At 45.0% G+C, this 20,589-nt stretch overlaps 1 protein-coding gene across 1 annotated transcript in view; it reads right to left on the reverse strand.

Moving 5' to 3' along the window:
* The window catches only part of LOC136848068 (glutamate receptor ionotropic, delta-2-like), a 55,629-nt gene that overhangs the window by 22,393 nt on the left and 12,647 nt on the right, over window positions 1–20,589 (reverse strand). The window contains exon 11 of the mRNA XM_067120235.1: window positions 1,026–1,117. Coding sequence (XP_066976336.1) covers window positions 1,028–1,117 — 90 coding nt within the window. The 3' untranslated portion in view covers window positions 1,026–1,027. The remainder of the gene's footprint in view (window positions 1–1,025; window positions 1,118–20,589) is intronic.

Here is a 20,589-nt window from a genome sequence, read left to right on the forward strand (position 1 = left end):
CAAGTAATAAGACTGGCATGAAATCCTTTGCAATCCCCTTGGAATGGAGTAGAAAAAATTCTTGGTCTTTCTCAAATGACTAAATTAACAAGACTAGGAAACTGAAAGGGGTTCTTGAGCCTACATTTCTATGACAAGGTCTATCACAAGAGCCATTTATTTCAGTAACTGGAAGACACAAGGCCTAGCTTTTTATATCGGAACCATGGAGATAATACAAGTGAATGTAGCTTACCTTTTACATTTTCAACTATGTACAACGGAAGTTATTCTTCTTTCTCATATATAGTAATGACCAAAAAATACAAAGATGATTGTATCCTTATCCTCAAACTCAATTTGTGGCTTGAAGATTCATGATACATACATAAAAAGCTCATTTAATATCATACAGACATATATACAGAGCAGACTTTCCTTCTAAGTTACATTTAATTCAAGTTTTGGCTTTTGAAAGATGTGACTGGAATACTGTACTTAGTACTGAACATATATATTTAGTACATATACAGGCAGTCCCCGGTTTACGACGGGTCCGGCTTACGACGTTCTGAGGTTACGACGCTTTTCAAATATATTCATCAGAAATTATTTCTCGGTTTACGACGCATGTTCCGGGGTTACAACGCATCGTACGCCGATCCGACGGAAGAAATATGGCTCCAAAACGGCAGAATAATCATAATTTGAAGTTTTTTTTTTATGAAAAACTCAATAATAATGCAGTTTACATCGTTTTCAATGCACCTAGAGCATTAAAAATAAGGTTTTCTTATGATTTTTTACGATTTTCAATGATTTTCCGGTTTACGACGATTTTCGGTTTACGACGCGGTGTAAGAATGGAACCCCCGTCGTAAACCGGGGACTGCCTGTATACCTAGCTTATACTTAGTACACATATACTTAGTACATATATATAAACTACTTATACTTAGTACATATATACTTAGTACATACAGTATATATAAACTACTTAAGATTTGCCAAATATAAGCTAAAATCTTCCTTTATAATCAACTTACTTTTATGAGAAGCAGAAATTCGAAAAGGCCAATTCGATCACCAAGGTTACTGCTGCTATCAGGAAACCGAAGAGAAGAACAAAAAATGCTGCCTGAAAGAAATACTTCTGTTGATACTTTCTTACAGCATATAGAGATGAGTATGAATAATGATTGACTATTCCTGCACAATTTCATATGGTTCCTACAAAACACTCTAACAATATACTCAAGAAACAGATTGCAATCGCTGTGGTCCAGATGGTCAGTCTCATCAGACCTTAGCTTCATATGTTGGTTTAGGTTACTAAGACAGGGCAGGGTGTAGTTTTATTCATTACAGTACCTAAAAGTAAATTTAACTATGACATTGGCATGCAATAGTTGTCAATGAACTTTGTTCCATTTTAAATTTTTCTTTCAACACCTACTGAAAAATCTAAAACCCTAGCCATTTCATACACCTACACAGAGCATTATCAAAAAAGCACTGAATACGCCTACACACACTGTGCCATTCACCTCTTTCAAGAACACTTTTCTTAGTAGATCATTAAATACTCTCCATTGCAACACATCTTCCACACTGACATCACCTGTCCTGAATTTTTAGGTCTTCCTCTTTTCCCAAGTCTATCATCCTCCATTCTCTTCATGTGACCAAACAATCTCATAACAATGATCCATTGATCCCCATACACAAACTATTTTTTTTACCACGCTCTCATATTTCCATATTACTAATTCTGTCGGTTCTTACTCAACATACTGTATACAGGTTATCTCGACAGCTTCAACCTTTTTACTTTCATTCACATTCAACAACTGCAATTTAATTTCACAAAAAGAAGTTTACTCCACAATCCTTTCATAAATCACAACATGGCTTCCTTAAAACTAATTCTTACTTCCTTGTTTTAAACGGACCCTTTCATCTTCCTAGCTTAGCTTATTCTGTTCTTCACCTCTTCTCATCTTACCTTGAACATCTGAATTTGGACTTCCAAATATAACTATACAAATCAGCAGCTTCCATTCTTCCTTCTTCCAAATTAACATTTATTGTTCCATCCCATTCTCCTCATGTGCTTACTCTTGCATTCACTTCAACTTTCTCCTTTTGTGAGCACTTACAATAGACTCTGCAGTTTTCCTTAATAATCTCCAATAAACAGTGTATCATCTGCAAATAAAGCCACCCCAAACTCTATTCAGCACCTCTTTATCAATCTCATAATTCTGCACCTTGACCTCCAGTCTTTTCTCCAACTTTTCATATCACTCCAATCATTAAGATACTGTATTTAACAATTATGAAGAAATAACACATTTACACCAAGTTAGTCACTCTCCTGTCTACGTTTTCTTGCACCTGCTTTACTTTAAAATCTGAACTATGCAATACATCCCCAGCACCCTGCAACATTATATCTCTTGCAGTTTCAACTCAACTTCTCGTGCAACTATTTCATAAACAACCACTCCACAGTTGATTTTCCAACACGGCTCTTCCCCTGTAAATCCTTCAGCAATCCATTTATATTTTGCAATCAAAATATATCAAATCCTAAAGCAATTTGTATTTTTCCTAACATACAAACCTATGAGCTGTCATTGAATCATCTATGAAAAGCAAAACCCTGTCGTTAGCCCCATGGTCACGTGTAACCAGAGACAGCCTGACTCTTCTATTGTGTAAACCAGCCTGTATGCAGCTACATTCTCTTCCCTAACAGGCAAGAGATTGAAACTACATGGGGTGGCCAGATGAGGGTAAGCTTATCCATATGAAAGCATAGGTTCATATGCTAGGAAATATACAAATTACTTTAGAATTTGATGTTTGTTACGACACGAATATGAACTTATGCTTTCATATTTGGAGCCTCACACCTCTATCTAGGTAGTCATGTGGGTGTGTCCCTGACCAGAAACCATGCAGGTGTAGGGCCCTCTGGGCACCAGGGGATGTCCAATTGCAACCTACCAAGCTCCCACTTGTAACTATGCAAGAATTCAGGATGTGTTGTGTGTACTCACCACGTCCCTCATGATGCCTGTGGCGATGCCTCTCTCTCCCCCACAGACGGAGCTCCCTCAGGTCTCTATGTCCTCATATCACCTGGTGGGCTGCCACTACCAGTCCAAAGGTGAAGGTGTCCAAGGACTTGGGTGCCAAGTCCTTGAGAAAAAGGTGAAAGTTGACTGTTGCTACCAGACTCCTGCTAGTAGGACCTGAAGGACAGAGTGATTCTTCTTAAAAGCCACCAAGGGTACCATCCCCTTGATGTCATGACCCATTACTTTGGCTGACCTAGGGTCCCCATTCTGTTCCATCTGATATGCTCTCACTACCACTTCCCTCTGCCAGAAGGAGATGGTATTTCTCGAAATCTCTCTATTCTCTTGCCCTGTACTGATGAAAAGTCTCTTAAGGGACAGTCTGTGAGGGGCTGTATGTTTGAGGTAGGTTCTCATGGACCTCACTGGGCATAGTAACATCTCGCCTTTATCACCTCCTACAGAGTACTTTAAGGAGGAAGCAGAGAAACCACTGAATTTTGGGTCATGAACTGGGGTTCTGGTTCTTCGCCACAAACTCCGGAAGACACATGAACCCAAGGGACAACCACCCCTGGGTGTGGGAGGCAACATATGAGAGGGCACGTAACTCGCCTACTTGCTTTGCTGAAGCCAAGGCTAGCAAGAAAACTGTCTTTAGCATCAAGTCTTGGTCCAATGCCTCTCTGAGGTTCATAGGGAAGTCGCCTCAGGGTGGCCAGGACCTTAGTAACCTCCCACTCCAGGGAGTGTAGCGCCTGTGGGGAACAACTCTTTTTAAAATGCTTCATCAAATCTACCAGTTCCCATGAGGGTGGCAGATCTATGCCATGGGTTTCAACACCTGGGACAGAGTGGCCCTGTATCCCTTCACTGTTACAGATAGGGATTCCTCCTGTTGCAGGAAGATGAGGAAATCTGATACCTCATTTAAACAACAAAGGAAGACCTTCCATTTTCCCCTGGTACAGTCTGAGGGAACTGCTTGATAGCCTCCACCTGTGAAATTAGAGGAAGGCTACTGCCTGATGGTACTGCCCGTTGTGCTCTTGTTTCAGCAGGGTGGAGTTGAGGGGGAGTTCCCTTGGTATGTCCACCAGTAGAAGGAGAAGGTCCGCATACCATTCTGCTTGAGGCTACAGTACTTTGATGCTACGAGTGTCATCCTTAGCCCTTGGGAGATGAACAGTCTGCTGATGACCTTCATCAGTTGACTGAATAGAGGAAAGGAGTACACGTCCAAGTTGTCCCAAGGGTGCTGGAAGGCATCCTGCAGAGTGGCTCGTTCATTGGGAACTGGAGAACAATACAGAGAAAGTTTGTTGTTTCCCACTGTAGCAAACAGGTCCAGAATGGGACCTTCCCATAGACTAAGCAACTCATTCACTAATGCTGTTCTAGGGACCATTCTGGCCCCACTTTTTGATCAGCCCTGCTTAACTGGTTTGCCACAATGTTCTTTTTCCCAGGGATGTACCTGGCTGATAGTAAGAGTCCCCTGGCCTCTAACCACTTGTGCATTTCCACTGTCAACTTATTCAGATAGTGAGAGACAGTGCCCCCATTTGTTTATGCATGCCACCACCGATGCGTTGTCGCTTATCAAGACAGTGGCCTTGCCCTGGAGGAGAGCCTGGAAGTGTTGGAGTGCCAGCCAGAATCTTGCATCTCCAAGATGTTGATATGCTGCCCTTGTGATCCAGTTCCCTGAAATGTACATGCCGTTCAGGTGGGCACCCCAACCCCTTTGGGGTGTGTCTGAGTATACCAGCATTTCTAGAAGTGGTCAATGGGGGTGGTCGATTTAATTGGACTCCCTGTAGGTGGTTCTTGGGGTCCCTCTACCACGCAGATCCTCCAACACCTCATTTGTCACTCTTATGTGCTGTGTTTAGGTCTCTGCACCACTTCCTCTCTTCTCCTTCATCTGCCACTGAAGGGAGCAGATCCAGGCTCTGTCTCTGGTCACCAACTTCTCCAGTAATGCCAGATGACCCACCAGGACCTGCCACTGTTTTACTGGTTGGAGGGGAGTCGACAAGAAGGGGTTGGACACGCTGACTGGGCTGGTTAACTGCCCTTGTGATGGGTAAGCCTTCCCTATCACGTCAATTGTCATGCCCAGGTACCCTATATTTTGCTTCGGTGCTAGGTCTCACTTCTTCCAGTTGATTAGAATCCCCATGTCTGGAGCTGTTGCAAGCCTGAAGCAGAGGGCCCTGAATTGATATGTCACTTTCTGAGAGACAAACCTGAAGGTTAACTGAGACCATGAAGTCTCCTTCCCTGACTGATGCCAGGACCAACTGTGCCGTCCCCATCTTGAATGCCATCTGCTGCAGGAAGCTGTTTAGGGTCCACAGATCTGTGACTTGTCTCCAACCCCCTGATGCTTTCTTCACCAGAAAGAGGAGACTATAGAAGCCCAGTGTGACATTCTCTACTATCTCATGAGCATGTCTCCAATCTCCCATCCCCTCCCCCTTGAGTGAGTCAAGAGGAGGAGTTCAATTTGAGTGGCAATCTTGTCTGTGCAAAGGGGAGAATGTATCCCTTTCTGAGAATCTGAACTGTCCACTCTTCCACTCCTAACCGCTGCCACACCAACCACTTGCTCCTCAGGCAGCCCCCACCCAGTCCTTTCGGCATATGCTTCTGTGAAGCTGAGGTGAGTAAGTCAATCCTCTCTTCTCCAATCACATCTGGAGATGTGAATGATGCCATAAGCTGTTCCAGAGGTATGAACTCACTGTCCATGGGGATCTCCTTCTATAGGTGACACGAAGGAATCTCTCCTCCTCAGAATGACGTTGGCCCACCCATATACTGGTTGGTTTATAGTCTGCTGGAGGGACTGGTTATGATGTGCCACTTTGAAGCTGAGACGACTTCCTTCATGTCTTTCAGCCAGGCTCCCTGGCACCTATCCAGCCAGGAGATGGCTTGCAACACTCTTCCCAACATTACTGCCAGGTTTGTCACCTCTGTACTGGTGAATTTTGAACATAGTTGTCAGAAACGTTCTAGCAGGATGTAACCCAGAAGATGGTCGAGCCTAAAGCCCTCAAACAAGGAAAAGAGTCTTCCAGGAGGTAATACTTGGCATGTTGGGGAACTGAGGGAGGAAGCAACCTCTCTGAAATGGAGGAGGCTAAGGACCCCTCTTCCTGGCTATTAGGCCAACTTCTTCATGGTGCCTTGGATTAATGGAGACCAAAACCGGTCAAAGATTTTGTTTGCTAAATACTATTATTTTGTTCTGCTAATTAAATGTTGATTACCTTCTCCTTGTTAATGTTCTCTGAGTTTTCTCTCAGGGTAGCTAACTGTTTCCACTCAAATACTGAATAGTTGTTAACTTCTTGGGGCGGTATGGTCTCTGTTATAGTCTGCTGGAGGGCTGGTTAATAGGGTGTCTGGACCGTTCGTTACTGGACCGTTTGTACCGGACATTTTGTTAAATACTGGATACTTCGTTACTAGGACCCTTCGCTACCAAAAGGTCAAAGTTTTGTCTACTATTATTTTTGTAATTAAATGTTGATCACCTTGTTAATGTAGTTCCTAACTTGAAATACTGAATAGTTGTTAACATAATTACTATTATACATCTTACCTTGTTACTTAAATACTGGATACTATTATACATTTTACTTTGTTACTGTGACTAAACCAACGTATTTCATTTGCTAAGTATCTCTTTTTTAAAAGTGACTGAACCCTTAGTCAAGATGCCCAGGACGATTGAATCCAGAAGAAAACAAATCAAGTTGGTGGATGATTTGAATTACATATACTGTAAGCAGAAGGAAAATAGTGATGGGACAAAACAATATTGGATGTGTGAAAATCGGACGTGTAAAGCAAGAGTGCACACAAACGTTGATGAGGATAATTATGTAATAATAAAGAAAGTTGGTGAACACAATCATACTACCACGGCTTCTTCTGTAAGTGCAAAATGTGCAAGCAATCAAATCAAAGATAAAGCTCTTGGAACCCAGGACTCTTCATGTACTTTGATTGCTACTGAATTAAAGAATTTACATGAATGTGCCATAGCTGAACTTCCTTGTCCATCAAATATAAGTCGTAATATACGCCGATGGAGGCAAAAGGAAAATAAATCTCCTCCAATTCCACAAGTAAGGCATGGTTATCTGATTCCCGAAGACTACGCCAAACTGAGTACTGGGTCATTATTTCTGCAATACGACAGTGGCGAAGACGATCTCGAAAGGATTTTGGTATTTGCATCAGCAGATGGATTAAGTGATTTGAAAAAGTTTAAAGTATGGGCAGGTGATGGAACATTCAAATGTCCAATTATATACTATCAGTTATATACGTTGCATATACAAACTAAAGACATAAGTATTCCCTGACTTTTTGCACTACTACCTGATAAAACCGAAGCCACTTACAAGCGCCTTTTTCTGTAATTAAAGACCTCGCGTAAAAATCATGAGCCAGATCACATTGTGGTTGATTTTGAAAAGGCTGTCATTAATTCACTGAAGGCTGTTTTTCAAGAAACAGAAGTTAGCTGTTGTTTATTTCATTTATCTCAGAATGTTTACAAACATACAGTTCAAGCAGGGTACAAGAAACGATATCATCAAGACGACGAATTTAGTTTAAAAGTGCGCTGTTTCCCAGCACTGGCATTTTTACCGCCAAATGACGTTCTTTCAGGGTTTGAGGAGTTGATCGATGATAATGAAATTCCAGAAGAAATAGTTTCGTACTTTTCTACAAATTACATTGGTGGTGAATGAGGCCGGGGATCAAGGAGAAGACGACTAGAACCCCTGTTTCCTATGCAGTTGTGGAATGTGTATCAGAGGACAGTCAATGAAATGCCCAGGACAAATAACAACTTAGAGGGTTTTCATAGCTCTCTTAGAACTTCAGTTACAAGTTCACATCCAAATATATGGAAATTGATTGATGCCTTGAAAAACGAAGAAGGACTAGCGAGAACAAAAATCATACAAGTAAATTGCGGCAATCTACCTTCAAAGAAAAGAAAGTATAAGAACTCTGAGCAGAGGGTTCTTAATGTTATTAGTCGCTACAGCCCTGAATGTAAAATGGATTTTCTTCGAGCTATTGCTCATAATTTGAAGCTATATTAATAAAAACTTTCTTCTTATTTTATAATACATGACTAAACTAATATATGACCAAACTAGTACAGTAAATATTTTTAATATTTCAATTTTATAATAAATAAGGGATTTTGACAAAGGAAAAATCTATTTCTGAGGAAGGCCCCGTGTCACCCGGTGAAATTCCATACTAACACGAATTTCTAGGTATAAAATGCTAGATATACCAGAGAAAAAGAGCTTTCAGGGAATGCTGGGGTTACTACCCCAGATCGAGCGTCTTCCTTAAGGAAGACGTCGGTATAACCAAGGGTGAGTGAAAGGATCACAACCACAGAGCTACACTCGATAGATATCCCCATCTCAAAACTCCTCGAAGAGAGCGGTGAGCCGTTACAGCCCCCACACACAGGCGTCCGCCAGGCCAGCGACACCAGCGCCACCTACATCATTCCAGACTAGCACCACCACCAGGCTTGGCATGTGCAAGTAGGGGGGGAGCGGAAGCCACTTCTGGGAGGGTCACCGGGTGACAGTAAAAAGTGGGACCAGACAGAGCCAGCACAATTGTTCTTTACAGAAAACTAAAATGAAATGTGTCAGGGCCTTCTCAGAAATTTTTCCTTTGTCAAAATCCCTTTTCTGAGTCCAGCCCGTGTCAGCCGGTGAAATAGTGATAGAGAATCATGCCAAGACTGCAAACTACAAGGAAACAAAAGGTGATCTGAAGAAAAACACAAGCTATGGAAATGGATTTAATGAGGATATCTCTCACATGAAAAAATGAATATTAACATGAAAATACAGTAATACGACCTTAAAAGTAGAATACAAAGTCAATACACCAAACAATATGGCAGGCAAAATACGAGGAGCAAGGCAGTGAGGCATGATCATCCAGAAGGGCAGGCAGAGAAGTAAATGAGGCAGGCGGGCGGGGGGGAGGGGGAAGGATAAAGGATAATGGATAATTAAGGTGGGGGAATGACACTCCCCACAGCCACTGTAGAAAATTTCAGGGTTTCGAGTGATTTTAAATAATGGCGTTTAAACACTAGAGGTGATTTCCATCCCGTATATTTGGTAAGTTCTGAAAAATCCATATTATGAAAATAATTAGTGGAAGTAGCTACTGCACGAATATCATGAACCTTAGGGACTGAATCCGGGTTAGCTTGTTTAATGAAATACAGAATTTGTTGCCTTATTGCATTTAACGAAAGAGTTCCACCTTTCTCTCTGATAAAAAGAGGACCCGACTTACACTGTGGAGTTCTTTAAAGGTAAGACTTTAAGGTATAGACTGGGCATAAGGACTGGTCCTGTGGAAGGGGCACCACCTTCCAAGGAGACCATCTGTCTTGAGGGTCCTCATTTTTAGCTAAAAATCTATGGTCAGGAGAAAGGAGGGCTTCTCCGGATGGGAGGAAACTAACAAAATCATCACCTCTAGAGAGAGCCGACAGCTCTGAAATTCTGGCACCTGAAGCCAAGCTAATCAGAAATAAAGTTTTCCTTAACAGATCCAAATAAGTTCATTGAGAGTTGTCAATCTCAGATGCTAACTTAAGCACATCATTGAGGAACCACGTAACAGAATGTGGGCGTGATACGGGTCTCAGATGAGCGCATGCTCTAGGAATAGATGAAAAGTAAGAATCTGTAAGGTCAATTTTAAAACCATATAAGAATACCTTCTTCAGGGCTGACTTAGCTGTGGTAATAGTGGCCGGAGCAAGGCCTTTTTCAAACAATGATCTAAAGAAGGTAACTGCTAGGTTAGTAGTCATGGTTTGGGCTTCAGATGTCTTCAAAAAAGAGGCCAATTTCTTGACTGCTGAGTCATATTGTCTGAGAGTAGAATCTCTCTTGTCTGATTCTAAAAACAGAGTGTTAACGGGGTCAATGTTTGCTCCCCTTTGAGCTGCGAACTTTATAAAGTCCATAAAACTAGGGCATTCTGAATTCTTGAGGAAACTGACACAGTCTTGGTTTGTACTGTTTGAGTCAGTTTGGGATTGGGAATCCGAAGACTCCGCAACCTGAGTTCCTGAAGAAGAGGGAACCAATTGCTCTTCGGCCAATAAGGGGCTACCAGGGCTAGTTGACCCTTGAATGACCTGAGTTTGTGCAGTACTTTCAACAGCAAATTTATTGGGGGAAACAGGTAAATCTTCTCCCAATTGTTCCAGTCTATGGTCATTGCGTCCGTGGCATACGCCTGAGGATCCAGGTTCGGGGCCACATAACAGGGAAGCTTGAAGTTGCTCTCCGTCGCGAACAGATCCACTTGGAGACCCGGAACCTGGCGGCAAATCCAATTGAAAGACTCTCCGTCCAGAGACCACTCCGTCTCCAACGGAGTGGTCCTGGACAGGGAATCCGCCACCACATTCCGCACCCCCGCTAGGTGGGTGGCTGACAGATGCCAGCTGTGCTTGTTCGCCAGGGAGAAAATAGCTACCATAACCTGGTTTACGCGACCTGATTTGGAGCCGCCCCTGTTGATGCAATGAACTACCACGGCGCTGTCCAACACCAGTCTGATATGAATCTGGCTGGGGGGGCGGATTTTCTTTAAGGTTAGAAATACCGCCATAGCTTCCAAGGTGTTTATATGGAACCGTTGAAACATTGTAGACCACGTTCCTTGTACTTTTTGTTTTGGCGAATACCCTCCCCAGCCGCTTAATGAGGCGTCCGTGTGAACTACCAGCGCCGGAGGAGGGAACTGAAGCGGGACTGTCTTGGACAGGCCGCTGACTGTGGACCAAGGCCGTAGTCTCGCCTTTAAAATCCGGGGGATGGAGGAGACCTTGTCTCTGAGCCTGACATTGGCTCGACTCCGCCACACTCTGTTTATGTCTTTTAATTTTGCTTTTAAGAGCAGGTCCGTTACTGAGGCAAATTGAAGGAACCGAGGATTCTTTCTTGGGCCCGGCGGGATGCTGCTTTGTCTCTCAGGAATTTCCTGGTAAGGGAGGCTATCTCCTTCCGCTTGGGAGGCGGGAGGGATAACGTGTGCAGACAGATCCCACTGGAGACCCAGCCACTGAAACCGGGACTCGGAGTCAGGCGGGACTTCTCTCTGTTCAGTTGAAAACCTAACGACTCAAGAAGTTGATGACCGTGGCCGTGGCCTTCCAGCATTCTAGAACTGTTGGTGCCCAAATTATCCAATCGTCTAGGTACGCTGCTAGGGATATCCCTCGGGACCGGAGTTGCTGAACTACCGTGTCCGCCAGCTTTGTAAATATCCTGGGTGCAATATTTAGACCGAAAGGCATGACCCTGAAGGAGTAGGCTTGATTCCCGAGTCTGAAACCCAGGAACGGAGAGAAGCTCCGCGCAACCGGGACGTGATAGTAAGCGTCTGAAAGATCGATAGAAGTGGTGACGGCTCCACGCGGAAGTAGAGTCCGTACCTGCGCTACCGTAAGCATGCGAAATTTGTCGCATTTTATGTAATGATTTAGACGCGACAGATCCAGAATCACTCTTTGCTGATCAGAGTCTTTCTTCAGAACAGTGAACAACCTGCCTTGAAATTTGAGGTGCCTTACTTTCTTTATTGCTCGCTTGTTGAGCAGTTCCACCACATAGTCCTGTAGGACTCTGGAGGGTGGCTGGTAAAACCTGATCAGAGGAGGGGGGTCCTTGGCCCAGCTCCAACCTAGACCTTTGGACACATGCTGTGTGCCCAAGGGCTGAAGGACCACTGGTCTCTGAACCAGTAAAGGCGACCACCTACCTGACTGTTCTCAGTGGGAGGAAGCGGGTTTGTTTCCTCTACCACGTCCAGGTTTACCTCTTGGGGCGGTGTTGGACTTGCCTCTGTAAGGGGTCCGACCTCTTCCCCCCCTTGCACTCCTATTAAGGCCGTGAAAGAACCCACGGCCTTCATAGGTAGGATTGTACGCCAGTGAGGCAACGTACGAGGGTGCAGCAAGGGAATGAGCTGGTTGGACCAGCACGTATTGTTGGGGATGAACTTTAGAGGTGGAGGGCTGTGCGACTGCCGAGACCGGGACAGCTTGAACAACCGTCTGATGATGAGGCCTCTTGTGTCTCCTGAACCTCTTACCAGACTTAGTCTGGGGGCCGCCAGATTCTGGGGTCTTACGCTTGTAAGCTGAGATACCCCAGCGAGAGCGAAGACTCTGGTTGGCTCTAGTAGCCTCACTCAGCACACTGGCTACCTCTTCCTCTGGGAAGAGGTTAGGGCCCCAGATAGAGCTCTTCATGAGCTTGTTAGGCTCATGACATATGGTGGCTTCAGCAATGATGAATCTTCTGCATTCTAGCTTAGCCATCATAAAGTCAAAAAGGTCTGTCTGAAACCCTGCTAACAGGGATTTAGCCAGAACCTGAAAGAAGGGCTCATCTGCACAGGAGACGGCAGTCGCTTCTGTGAGGCAGACGGAGTTCAAGGACCGGGCTAGCCTAGTCCGGGCCTCAAATTCTGTCTTCAGCAAGGCTTCCGGGAGCTTAGGAAGCTGTTCGCTGAACTGGGTAGACGCACAGTAAGCGTCCAGCTTTCCCACAGTAAAGGTGGACGGGGCGTCTCTCCAGAACTCCTCACCCCCTGGGAATACCAGGGATGTGGAGTCTGTCTCCCTTAATTGAGGCAAGGGGTTGCCGTCAAAGCATGCTTGAGCCATAGCCAGAGCCACTTTGTTTACGCATGGAGTCGGCAACTTATCACCTAGGGGCGAACATGGTGTAGTTGCCCTTGAAAGGTGTAAGCTTTGTGTTCTCTGCCTGCCACTCCGTGGAGTGCGCAGGAGAGCCGACTGAGCTTGGTCCCTAGGAAGATCACTGTCTCTCTAGGGACCTTGTCTGAGCGTACCCAGGCTTCCTCCGTCAGCCTAACGAAGCCTGGGTAAGGGGGCAGGAGATCGGGAGGAAAAAACTCAAGTTCCTCCAACAGTCTCGTGCCAAGACCTTCAACAGTCAATGTACCTTCGTGCTGAATGGCACGAAGGGCAAAGCGCCAAGGGTTCCCGACATCGAAAGGAGGGAGATCAGCCGTGTCAGGGATAGCATACTGCGGTTCGACTCCGCCGGGGCGAGCCATTCTCAGAAATTTGGGAGAACTTCGACTCGACCTCCGCCGAGAACCTCTCGAACAGCGAGTTTGCAAACGCCTCAGGGTCAAAGGCAGGCTGGCGAGGAGGGCTTGGTCTTGATGCCCTCTTACTCGCGCCTTTGCCCGAGGTTCCAGGTTTGCTCCTGGAGGCTACAGGTACGGGGACCTTAGCCTTTGACGGGGGAAAGGAGATGATTTCCTGGAAAACGAGGACTTAAAGCCCTTCGCCTTCCATGAAGTCTTCAGCTTCAACTTAGGGACAGCTGATGGAGCCCTGTCACCCAAGGTGGAAGACTTAACAAAGCCTGAAAATGAAGATACAGAGGAAGATGGGGAATCAAAAAGGGCGCCCGCCCCCGCAACCTCACTTACCTCGCTACCTACCACTCGGTCCGGCTCTGTGTTCATCGGTTCCAGGTCGAAGTCTAGCGCGGCGACATCCTCCGACAACTCCGCATAAAGGATGTCCTCTTGGGGTGGCTGGGTCGCATCCCGGATCTGCTGAATGATGGGGTTGGCCAACTCTTCGGGAACCGCAGCAGCCACCCGGGCGCCGGGGTAAAGCAGGTCCCGCAACTTAGCGTCGAGGACATAAGGCTTCCCCGACGGAACATTTCTTCCGAACCCAGCTACCCAGGCGCGGAGAGACTCAAGGGAAGTCTTCTTGGAGGACTCGTCCGCCTGTAAGAGAACAGACAATTAGGGTTGAACAGAAATATAAGCCCGAAAACCATATAAGCACTACACAGATATGAGGAACGTAAGAAAGAGAAGCTATATCTTACCGACTCGTCCTGGATGCCAGCGCACAGAGCGAAGCAAACCTCACAGCCATCGGGGTGCCAAACAATGAGGTCGTCCAACCGGACCGCACAGCCAGCGTGGGTCCGGCACACCACATGCCCATACGGTTGCTGGAGAGAAGCGGTGCACCCTGGCTCCTCACAACGAACAGTCTGTAAGTGTAAAAAAAAAAAGTACATAAACCTACCACTCTAAGCAACCTAAAGCTGGAAGGCCAGGGTATTTCCACTTACCACCGGAATGCTCCGGTGGAGAGAAAAACCCTTCGTCAGAGACGAGACCACCAAGCCATAACTTAAACAGAGTGGAAGGCAAGATACTCCCAGTCACCGGAATACTCTGGCGGAACGGAAGGTTTGAGACAACAGGGACCCACCACAAGGGCTGCCAGCAAAAAAGACGGCGGAACCCCAGGGTGGAGCAGCGGACTCAATAAAACACATAAAATAAGTGTAGTGGCGGAGTGAGAAGCTCACTCCGCCAGATAATATAAATATATATAAGATACAAGTGATGGTAATAATGAGAAAATCACCTCCGGAGACCGGAGGTATCCCTCTCTCTCTCTCTCTCTCTCTCTCTCTCTCTCTCTCTCAATCTCGAATCTCCCCGCCAGAGAAACAAAGGTGGGTGAGGCGACCGTCATTGAAAGGCCAAGTATAATATAAGCCGGAGCAGGCGCCAACGACCCAACCAAAGCAACTCGACGGAGAGTGGACAAGACCAAAAGAAAGAATGTTCGAAACCCGCTCGATCTTGGAGAGTGGCAAACGAAACATCAAAACAAACACAGCGCTGCCGGGGACTAGTTCTGGGAGGGAACGAATCTCTCCACCAGAGGAAGTCCCCAACTCGAAGAAAACGCCATCTAGCGTCACCCGCACGAGAAAAGGCAAGAGCTGGCCTGAGATGAGGGGGGAGGGAGGGTGGTGGGGTAGGGAAGAGGAGTAGGCTAAGAAGGGTGAAAACAGGAGACAAGGGAAAGTAATTCACCCGCTCGACTGCAATCACACGCCACGCCAAGAAACATAATACGAGCTTGGCAGGACAAGCCTACTCCTGAGGGAAGGGATGCGACCAAGAACTCAACGCCCGACTCCTGCCTAGACAAAGCCTAGGTAAACGCCCGTGCTTAGGCATGGCCTAGGCTAACGGAAAGGAGTAAGGGGAGGGTGGGGGAGGGAATAACAGAGAGAGAAATTCTGTGCTGAGAACCAACCAGGACCGAAAAGGAGGGGGCAAAAAAGGCAAATAGCCTAGAGGAGGCACACCCAATGAACTCTACCCCTTCGAAAAGAAGGGGGAGGACAAAGGGGCTCACTCTGCCACCCCAAAAACGGCCACTGGAGGAAACAGCAACAAAACTCCCTCAACCCGATGATCCGCCCCACACCTAACCTACGAGGAGGGCGAGAGGACAAGGAAGCAATACGAGCCTAACAATATGAAAGGCAAGAGAGAAAACCCACACACAATATAAAATAAAAACCATCACAATAAACACAATATACATAAAAAATTATATTCCAAGAATAATGTGCTCATGCGAGGTGCGTAGCCTAACTCCGAGGAGCGGCCAGACATTGAGCTGACGCTACCCCGAAGAGGCAACAATATATGTATAGCACCAACGCAAAAATATAATAATAATAATAGTAAATAACTAAGACCAACCTGGGAACTCATCCTGGAGGGGAGACCTAAGCGGGAAATGACGGGAACCCCATAGGGGGGACTCGCTATGGGGGTCAGTAAATTAAACAAAACTCCAATAAAACCCCCGCCCAGGAAACACCGCCAGGAAGAGATCCGGGGGGAAAAGATAAGTAATATAACGACAAGGAGACAACCCCGACAGAAAAGACTGAAGGGGCAACCTCATGGTCAGCATGGCTGGCTAGGGGACGCCGTGGCGTCATAACAACAATCTCATAATTGTGAAATATGGACAGATGCAGCCAAACTTATCGAAAAAACCCCACAATAAGATGGTACTTAACTTAGAGATGGCGAAACTGCTAGAAGACATGGCGAAAAAGCAGGAAAACACCCAAAATCACACAAGCACAAAATTCCTGGTGATGATAATCACGTGCTAGAAAATGGAATGATGTAGGTGGCGCTGGTGTCGCCGGCCTGGCAGACGCCTGTGCATGGGGCCTGTAACGGCTCACCGCTCTCTTCGAGGAGTTTTGACATGGGGATATCTATCGAGTGTAGCTCTGTGGTTGTGATCCTTTCACTCACCCTTGGTTATACCGACGTCTTCCTTAAGGAAGACGCTCGATCTGGGGGTAGTAACCCCAGCATTTCTGAAAGCTCTTTTTCTCTGGTATATCTAGCATTTTATACCTAGAAATTCGTGTTAGTATGGAATTTCACCGGCTGACACGGGGCTGGACTCAGAAATATAGTATTACTATTGTATTATTATATATAACAAAAATGACAAACTATTATTATTATTATTATTATTATTATTATTATTATTATTATCATTATCACATTTATCTAATTAAAAAATATGAGCTCAACAAATCTAAAAAAAAAAGCTCTTGGTAGCATAATGGCCTGGTAGCGAAGGGTCCTAGTAACGAACTGTCCTGTAGCAAAATGTCCGGTAACGAAGTGTCCGGGGACGAACGGTCCAGTAACGAACGGTCCTAGCACCGGTTAATAGTACCCATCAGGGGGAGGTGTGATGGCTCCTAACCTTGCTGTCCTTTCTCAGTGACTGGCACTGGTAGTGGTGTGAAGCAGAGCAGAACTCTGCCGTGTCCTGGCTGTCCTGTGAAGTGGATCATCTATGAGATCTGCCTCTTGAGTGGGATAGAGGACATCTCCTGGCAGAGTACCAAGACAAGCCACTCCTATGCTGGTGATGCTGTGCCGATCCTTTGGAATACCGGGACACACTTCTTCTACCTAAGTGGCTCGTTCTCTTCAAGCTGCCACTCCCATGGTCATGTTTCTGTCCCCCTGGATGCTGACTGACACCAGCCTCTATACCGCCTCAATAAGGAAAGACTGACAAGGAGGGATCTCTGTTCCATAGGGTCAGGCGACTGTCAGCCCCGCTCTTCCACCCTCTGGTGTTTAGATGGCGGGGAAGAGTTGGCCAGTGGACCCAGTTTGGCTCTCCTCTTGCTTGGCGGGGCTTGATCCTCACTGGAAATCTTGTCCTTCAGGGCAATGTGTTAATATATGAATATCAGACCCCTCACACTTGAAAACTCTGCTGTGAATTGATTGACCAAACACTGAGATACCACTAGGCACAGGCAGAAAAAACCCTTGAAAACACTTGAGCATCACTTTACCACTCTCTACGCATAGAGGAGGAGCGCCACTTGATTAATGATCTACGCACTGGGAAGGAGACTTTCTTCCCATACACAAAAGGACAAGAAAGATGTAAAAGAAAACACTGCACCATGTGGGGTAGTGAAGGGGAAATAATGTCTTGATATTTTAGGGAAAAACAAGCACACCCCAGACACAGAACAAAGTAGTAAAAATGCAAACATAAGAGACAACTCAGAGAGCGCGCGGAAGCGGATGTGACTGGAGAGGTAAGCTAGAACATCTGCCACCTCTTGCAAAGAGGCCTTGAGTAGAGAATAACCCCTTTGATGGCATCAATCACAGAAGATGGCCACCTTCCCTTGATAGACTCCTATGGATGACAGTCAAGAGAGTGTCCAAGACTGCCTTCGCAGTGCCTCTCGAAAAGCCCTTCTTTTGCAGGAATTGACTGATAGCCTTCATCAGTGAAGGTGGAGGAAGCTCACCACTCGATGGTATTCCTGCTTGAACCAGGTGTGGGATCTGAGGAAGTTCTCTTGGTACATTGATCATTAGTGCCAGCAGGTCTGCGTTCCACTCCACTTGAGGCCACAAGGGGGCCACCAGGATCATTTGTAAGCCTTGGTATGTTGAGAGTCTACTCAGGATCTTTCCCTTGGATGTTGGAATGTGTCCTGCATCACTGCTCTTAGCTTTTGCACTGAAGAGCAGCAGAGTGGAAGTTTGGTATTTCGGGCCAAAGTGAATAAGTCAACTGTTGGACCATTCGACACCTCTAGTACTAATATCCTGATACAAGGACCACTTCTTCCCCACGATCTGATCTTTATTGCTTAGTTGATTGGCTACTATGTTCCTTTTCCCCAGTTGTACTTTGCTGTCAGGTGGACACCCACTTTCTATAACCAGCTTGTAGTTTCATCACCAGTACACACAGTTCAGGTGATATTGTCCCTCCCTGCTTGTAAATGTAGGTCACTATGGTGGTTGTGTTACTCTTTAAGACCACTGAGTGGTCCTTCAGCTGCTTCTGGAAGTGCCGCTGAGACAACCACATGGCTCTCATCATGAAAAGGTTGGCATATTCTTTGCTCTCCTCTATCTAACAGGTTCCCGAAATGCACTCGCTATTCAAGTGCACTTTCCAGCCCCTTCGGGAGGCATGCAGAATACTAGCATCTCTAGGGGCAGCTTGTTGAGTGGCACTCCTTGCCAGTGACTGCGGGAGTCCAACCACCACTTAGTGCAGGTGACTTAATTGCCCAGGAAGCAAAATACCATGCAAGATGCTTGGCTGCACTTTACAACAAAGCTAGAAATATTGGAGAGACAAAGGATGAAGACAATGAAAGCATTAACCATGGCATTGCCTTTGCTAGTCTGATATCATATATCATATGCAGCCGTACCAACCAGTAAACAGCTCATTAGTACTTACCATCAAGATGTCCTCTGTTCTCCAGCCAGATCAAAGGATGGTTTGGCCCCTTGTTGTCAGGAAGAGGCAGATACAAGGATTATTCTTCATCTTGAAGATGCTGTACATCATGGTGCCCAATCTGCAACGGTGCGTACAGTAGACACTGATGTTGTGGTTCTTCCTGTAGCTGGTGCAGCTAGACTGGATATACCAATTGTGGTAATCTATGGTACAGGAAAAAATGTGCATCACATCATGGCTCATGAGACAGCAAGAGCAATGGGACCAGCCATAAGAGCTTTGCCTATGTTCCATGCATTCACAGGCTGTGATACAGTGTCATTCTTTGCTGGAAGGGGCAAGAAGACAGCCTGGGAAGCATGGAATAATTACCCAGAGATTACAGAGGCCTTCATAGTACTGACATCATCACCATCAAGCATTGATGAATGGATAAGCCATATAGAAAGGTTTGTGGTGTTGCTCTATGACCGGACAAGCAGTCAGACCTCAGTCAATCAGGCACGAAAAATCTTGTTTTCACAAAGGGACGAGAGATAGAAAACATCCCACCCACCTTTGCTGCATTAATGCAGCACACCAAAAAGGGCAGTGTATCAAGCTGCATATTGCTGGGGCCAAGCAATGATTCAACAACCAGCAATTCCTTCCCCAGAGGAGTGGGGATGGCAGAAGAACATTGATGGAGACTGGGCAGTTCTATGGAGCACATTACCTGAAGCCTCAAGCGCATGTCGTGAGCTACTTAAGTGTAGATGTACAAAAGGTTGCAGAGTACACTGTGAATGCATTAAGGCTAATTTGCCTTGCACAGCTCTCTGGAGATGTGGGGAGAATGTGACATTCTAGAATAAAGAACTTCCATGTAGTATATCTATGTATCACATATATGACAGACTTTACAGTTTAATAATAAGTGCATAACCTCAAATCTGAAGTATCAAAGTTTTTATTTTTAGGAATAAATAACATTTGTCTGCTGAAAAGAAGTTCATTTTACATTCAATAATAAATGATTGCAGTGTGACTTAACAAATTACAAAATATCTTGTCAACACAAGAACTTTCGAACCCCATAAAGTATATGTATCGTGTGCTGAAACACCAAAATAGTATAAACTAGCAAAAATATTGCTTCTTTTGTGTTCAGAATGCTCTTTGACCCTGAAAACCTAGGAAAAGACACCTTATTTGTTATCCTAGCTTGCATAGTTTTCATTTTTACAAGCCAAATATGATTTTTCGGTAATGGCGGAACAAAAATGGCTGCCAGATTTGTTACAGGCAAAATCTGAGATGGCCCTATAGCTAAATTTATTTGTATTGACCTGCTGAACATTTCTGCCAACTTTCATGCTTTTATCATCAAAGGCACAATTTGGTCATATTTATGCCAATATCTGCTGGACTAATAATATCGCACTAAACTTTGCTTTGTTTTAGGATATATATATATATATATATATATATATATATATATATATATATATATATATATATATATATATATATATATATATATATATATATATATATAAAATATATAAATATAATGAATAAGACTTATTTTACTTGTCAATTTTTTTTTCTTATTTTGTTCAGCTAATTTTGATATATACAATATTGAATTATTTATTTCAGGGAGCGTATTCTGTGATAATCTTCAACTTTGGTACTCTTTTGTAGGATATGGCCTTGTTCCAATATTTCTATGCCACTCTCTCATAAAGATGGTGTAAGTTTTACCCTGGCTGATATTATTTAGCAAGAAAT

This window comes from Macrobrachium rosenbergii, chromosome 18 (genome assembly GCF_040412425.1).
Source record: "Macrobrachium rosenbergii isolate ZJJX-2024 chromosome 18, ASM4041242v1, whole genome shotgun sequence".
Classification (NCBI taxonomy): domain Eukaryota; kingdom Metazoa; phylum Arthropoda; class Malacostraca; order Decapoda; family Palaemonidae; genus Macrobrachium; species Macrobrachium rosenbergii.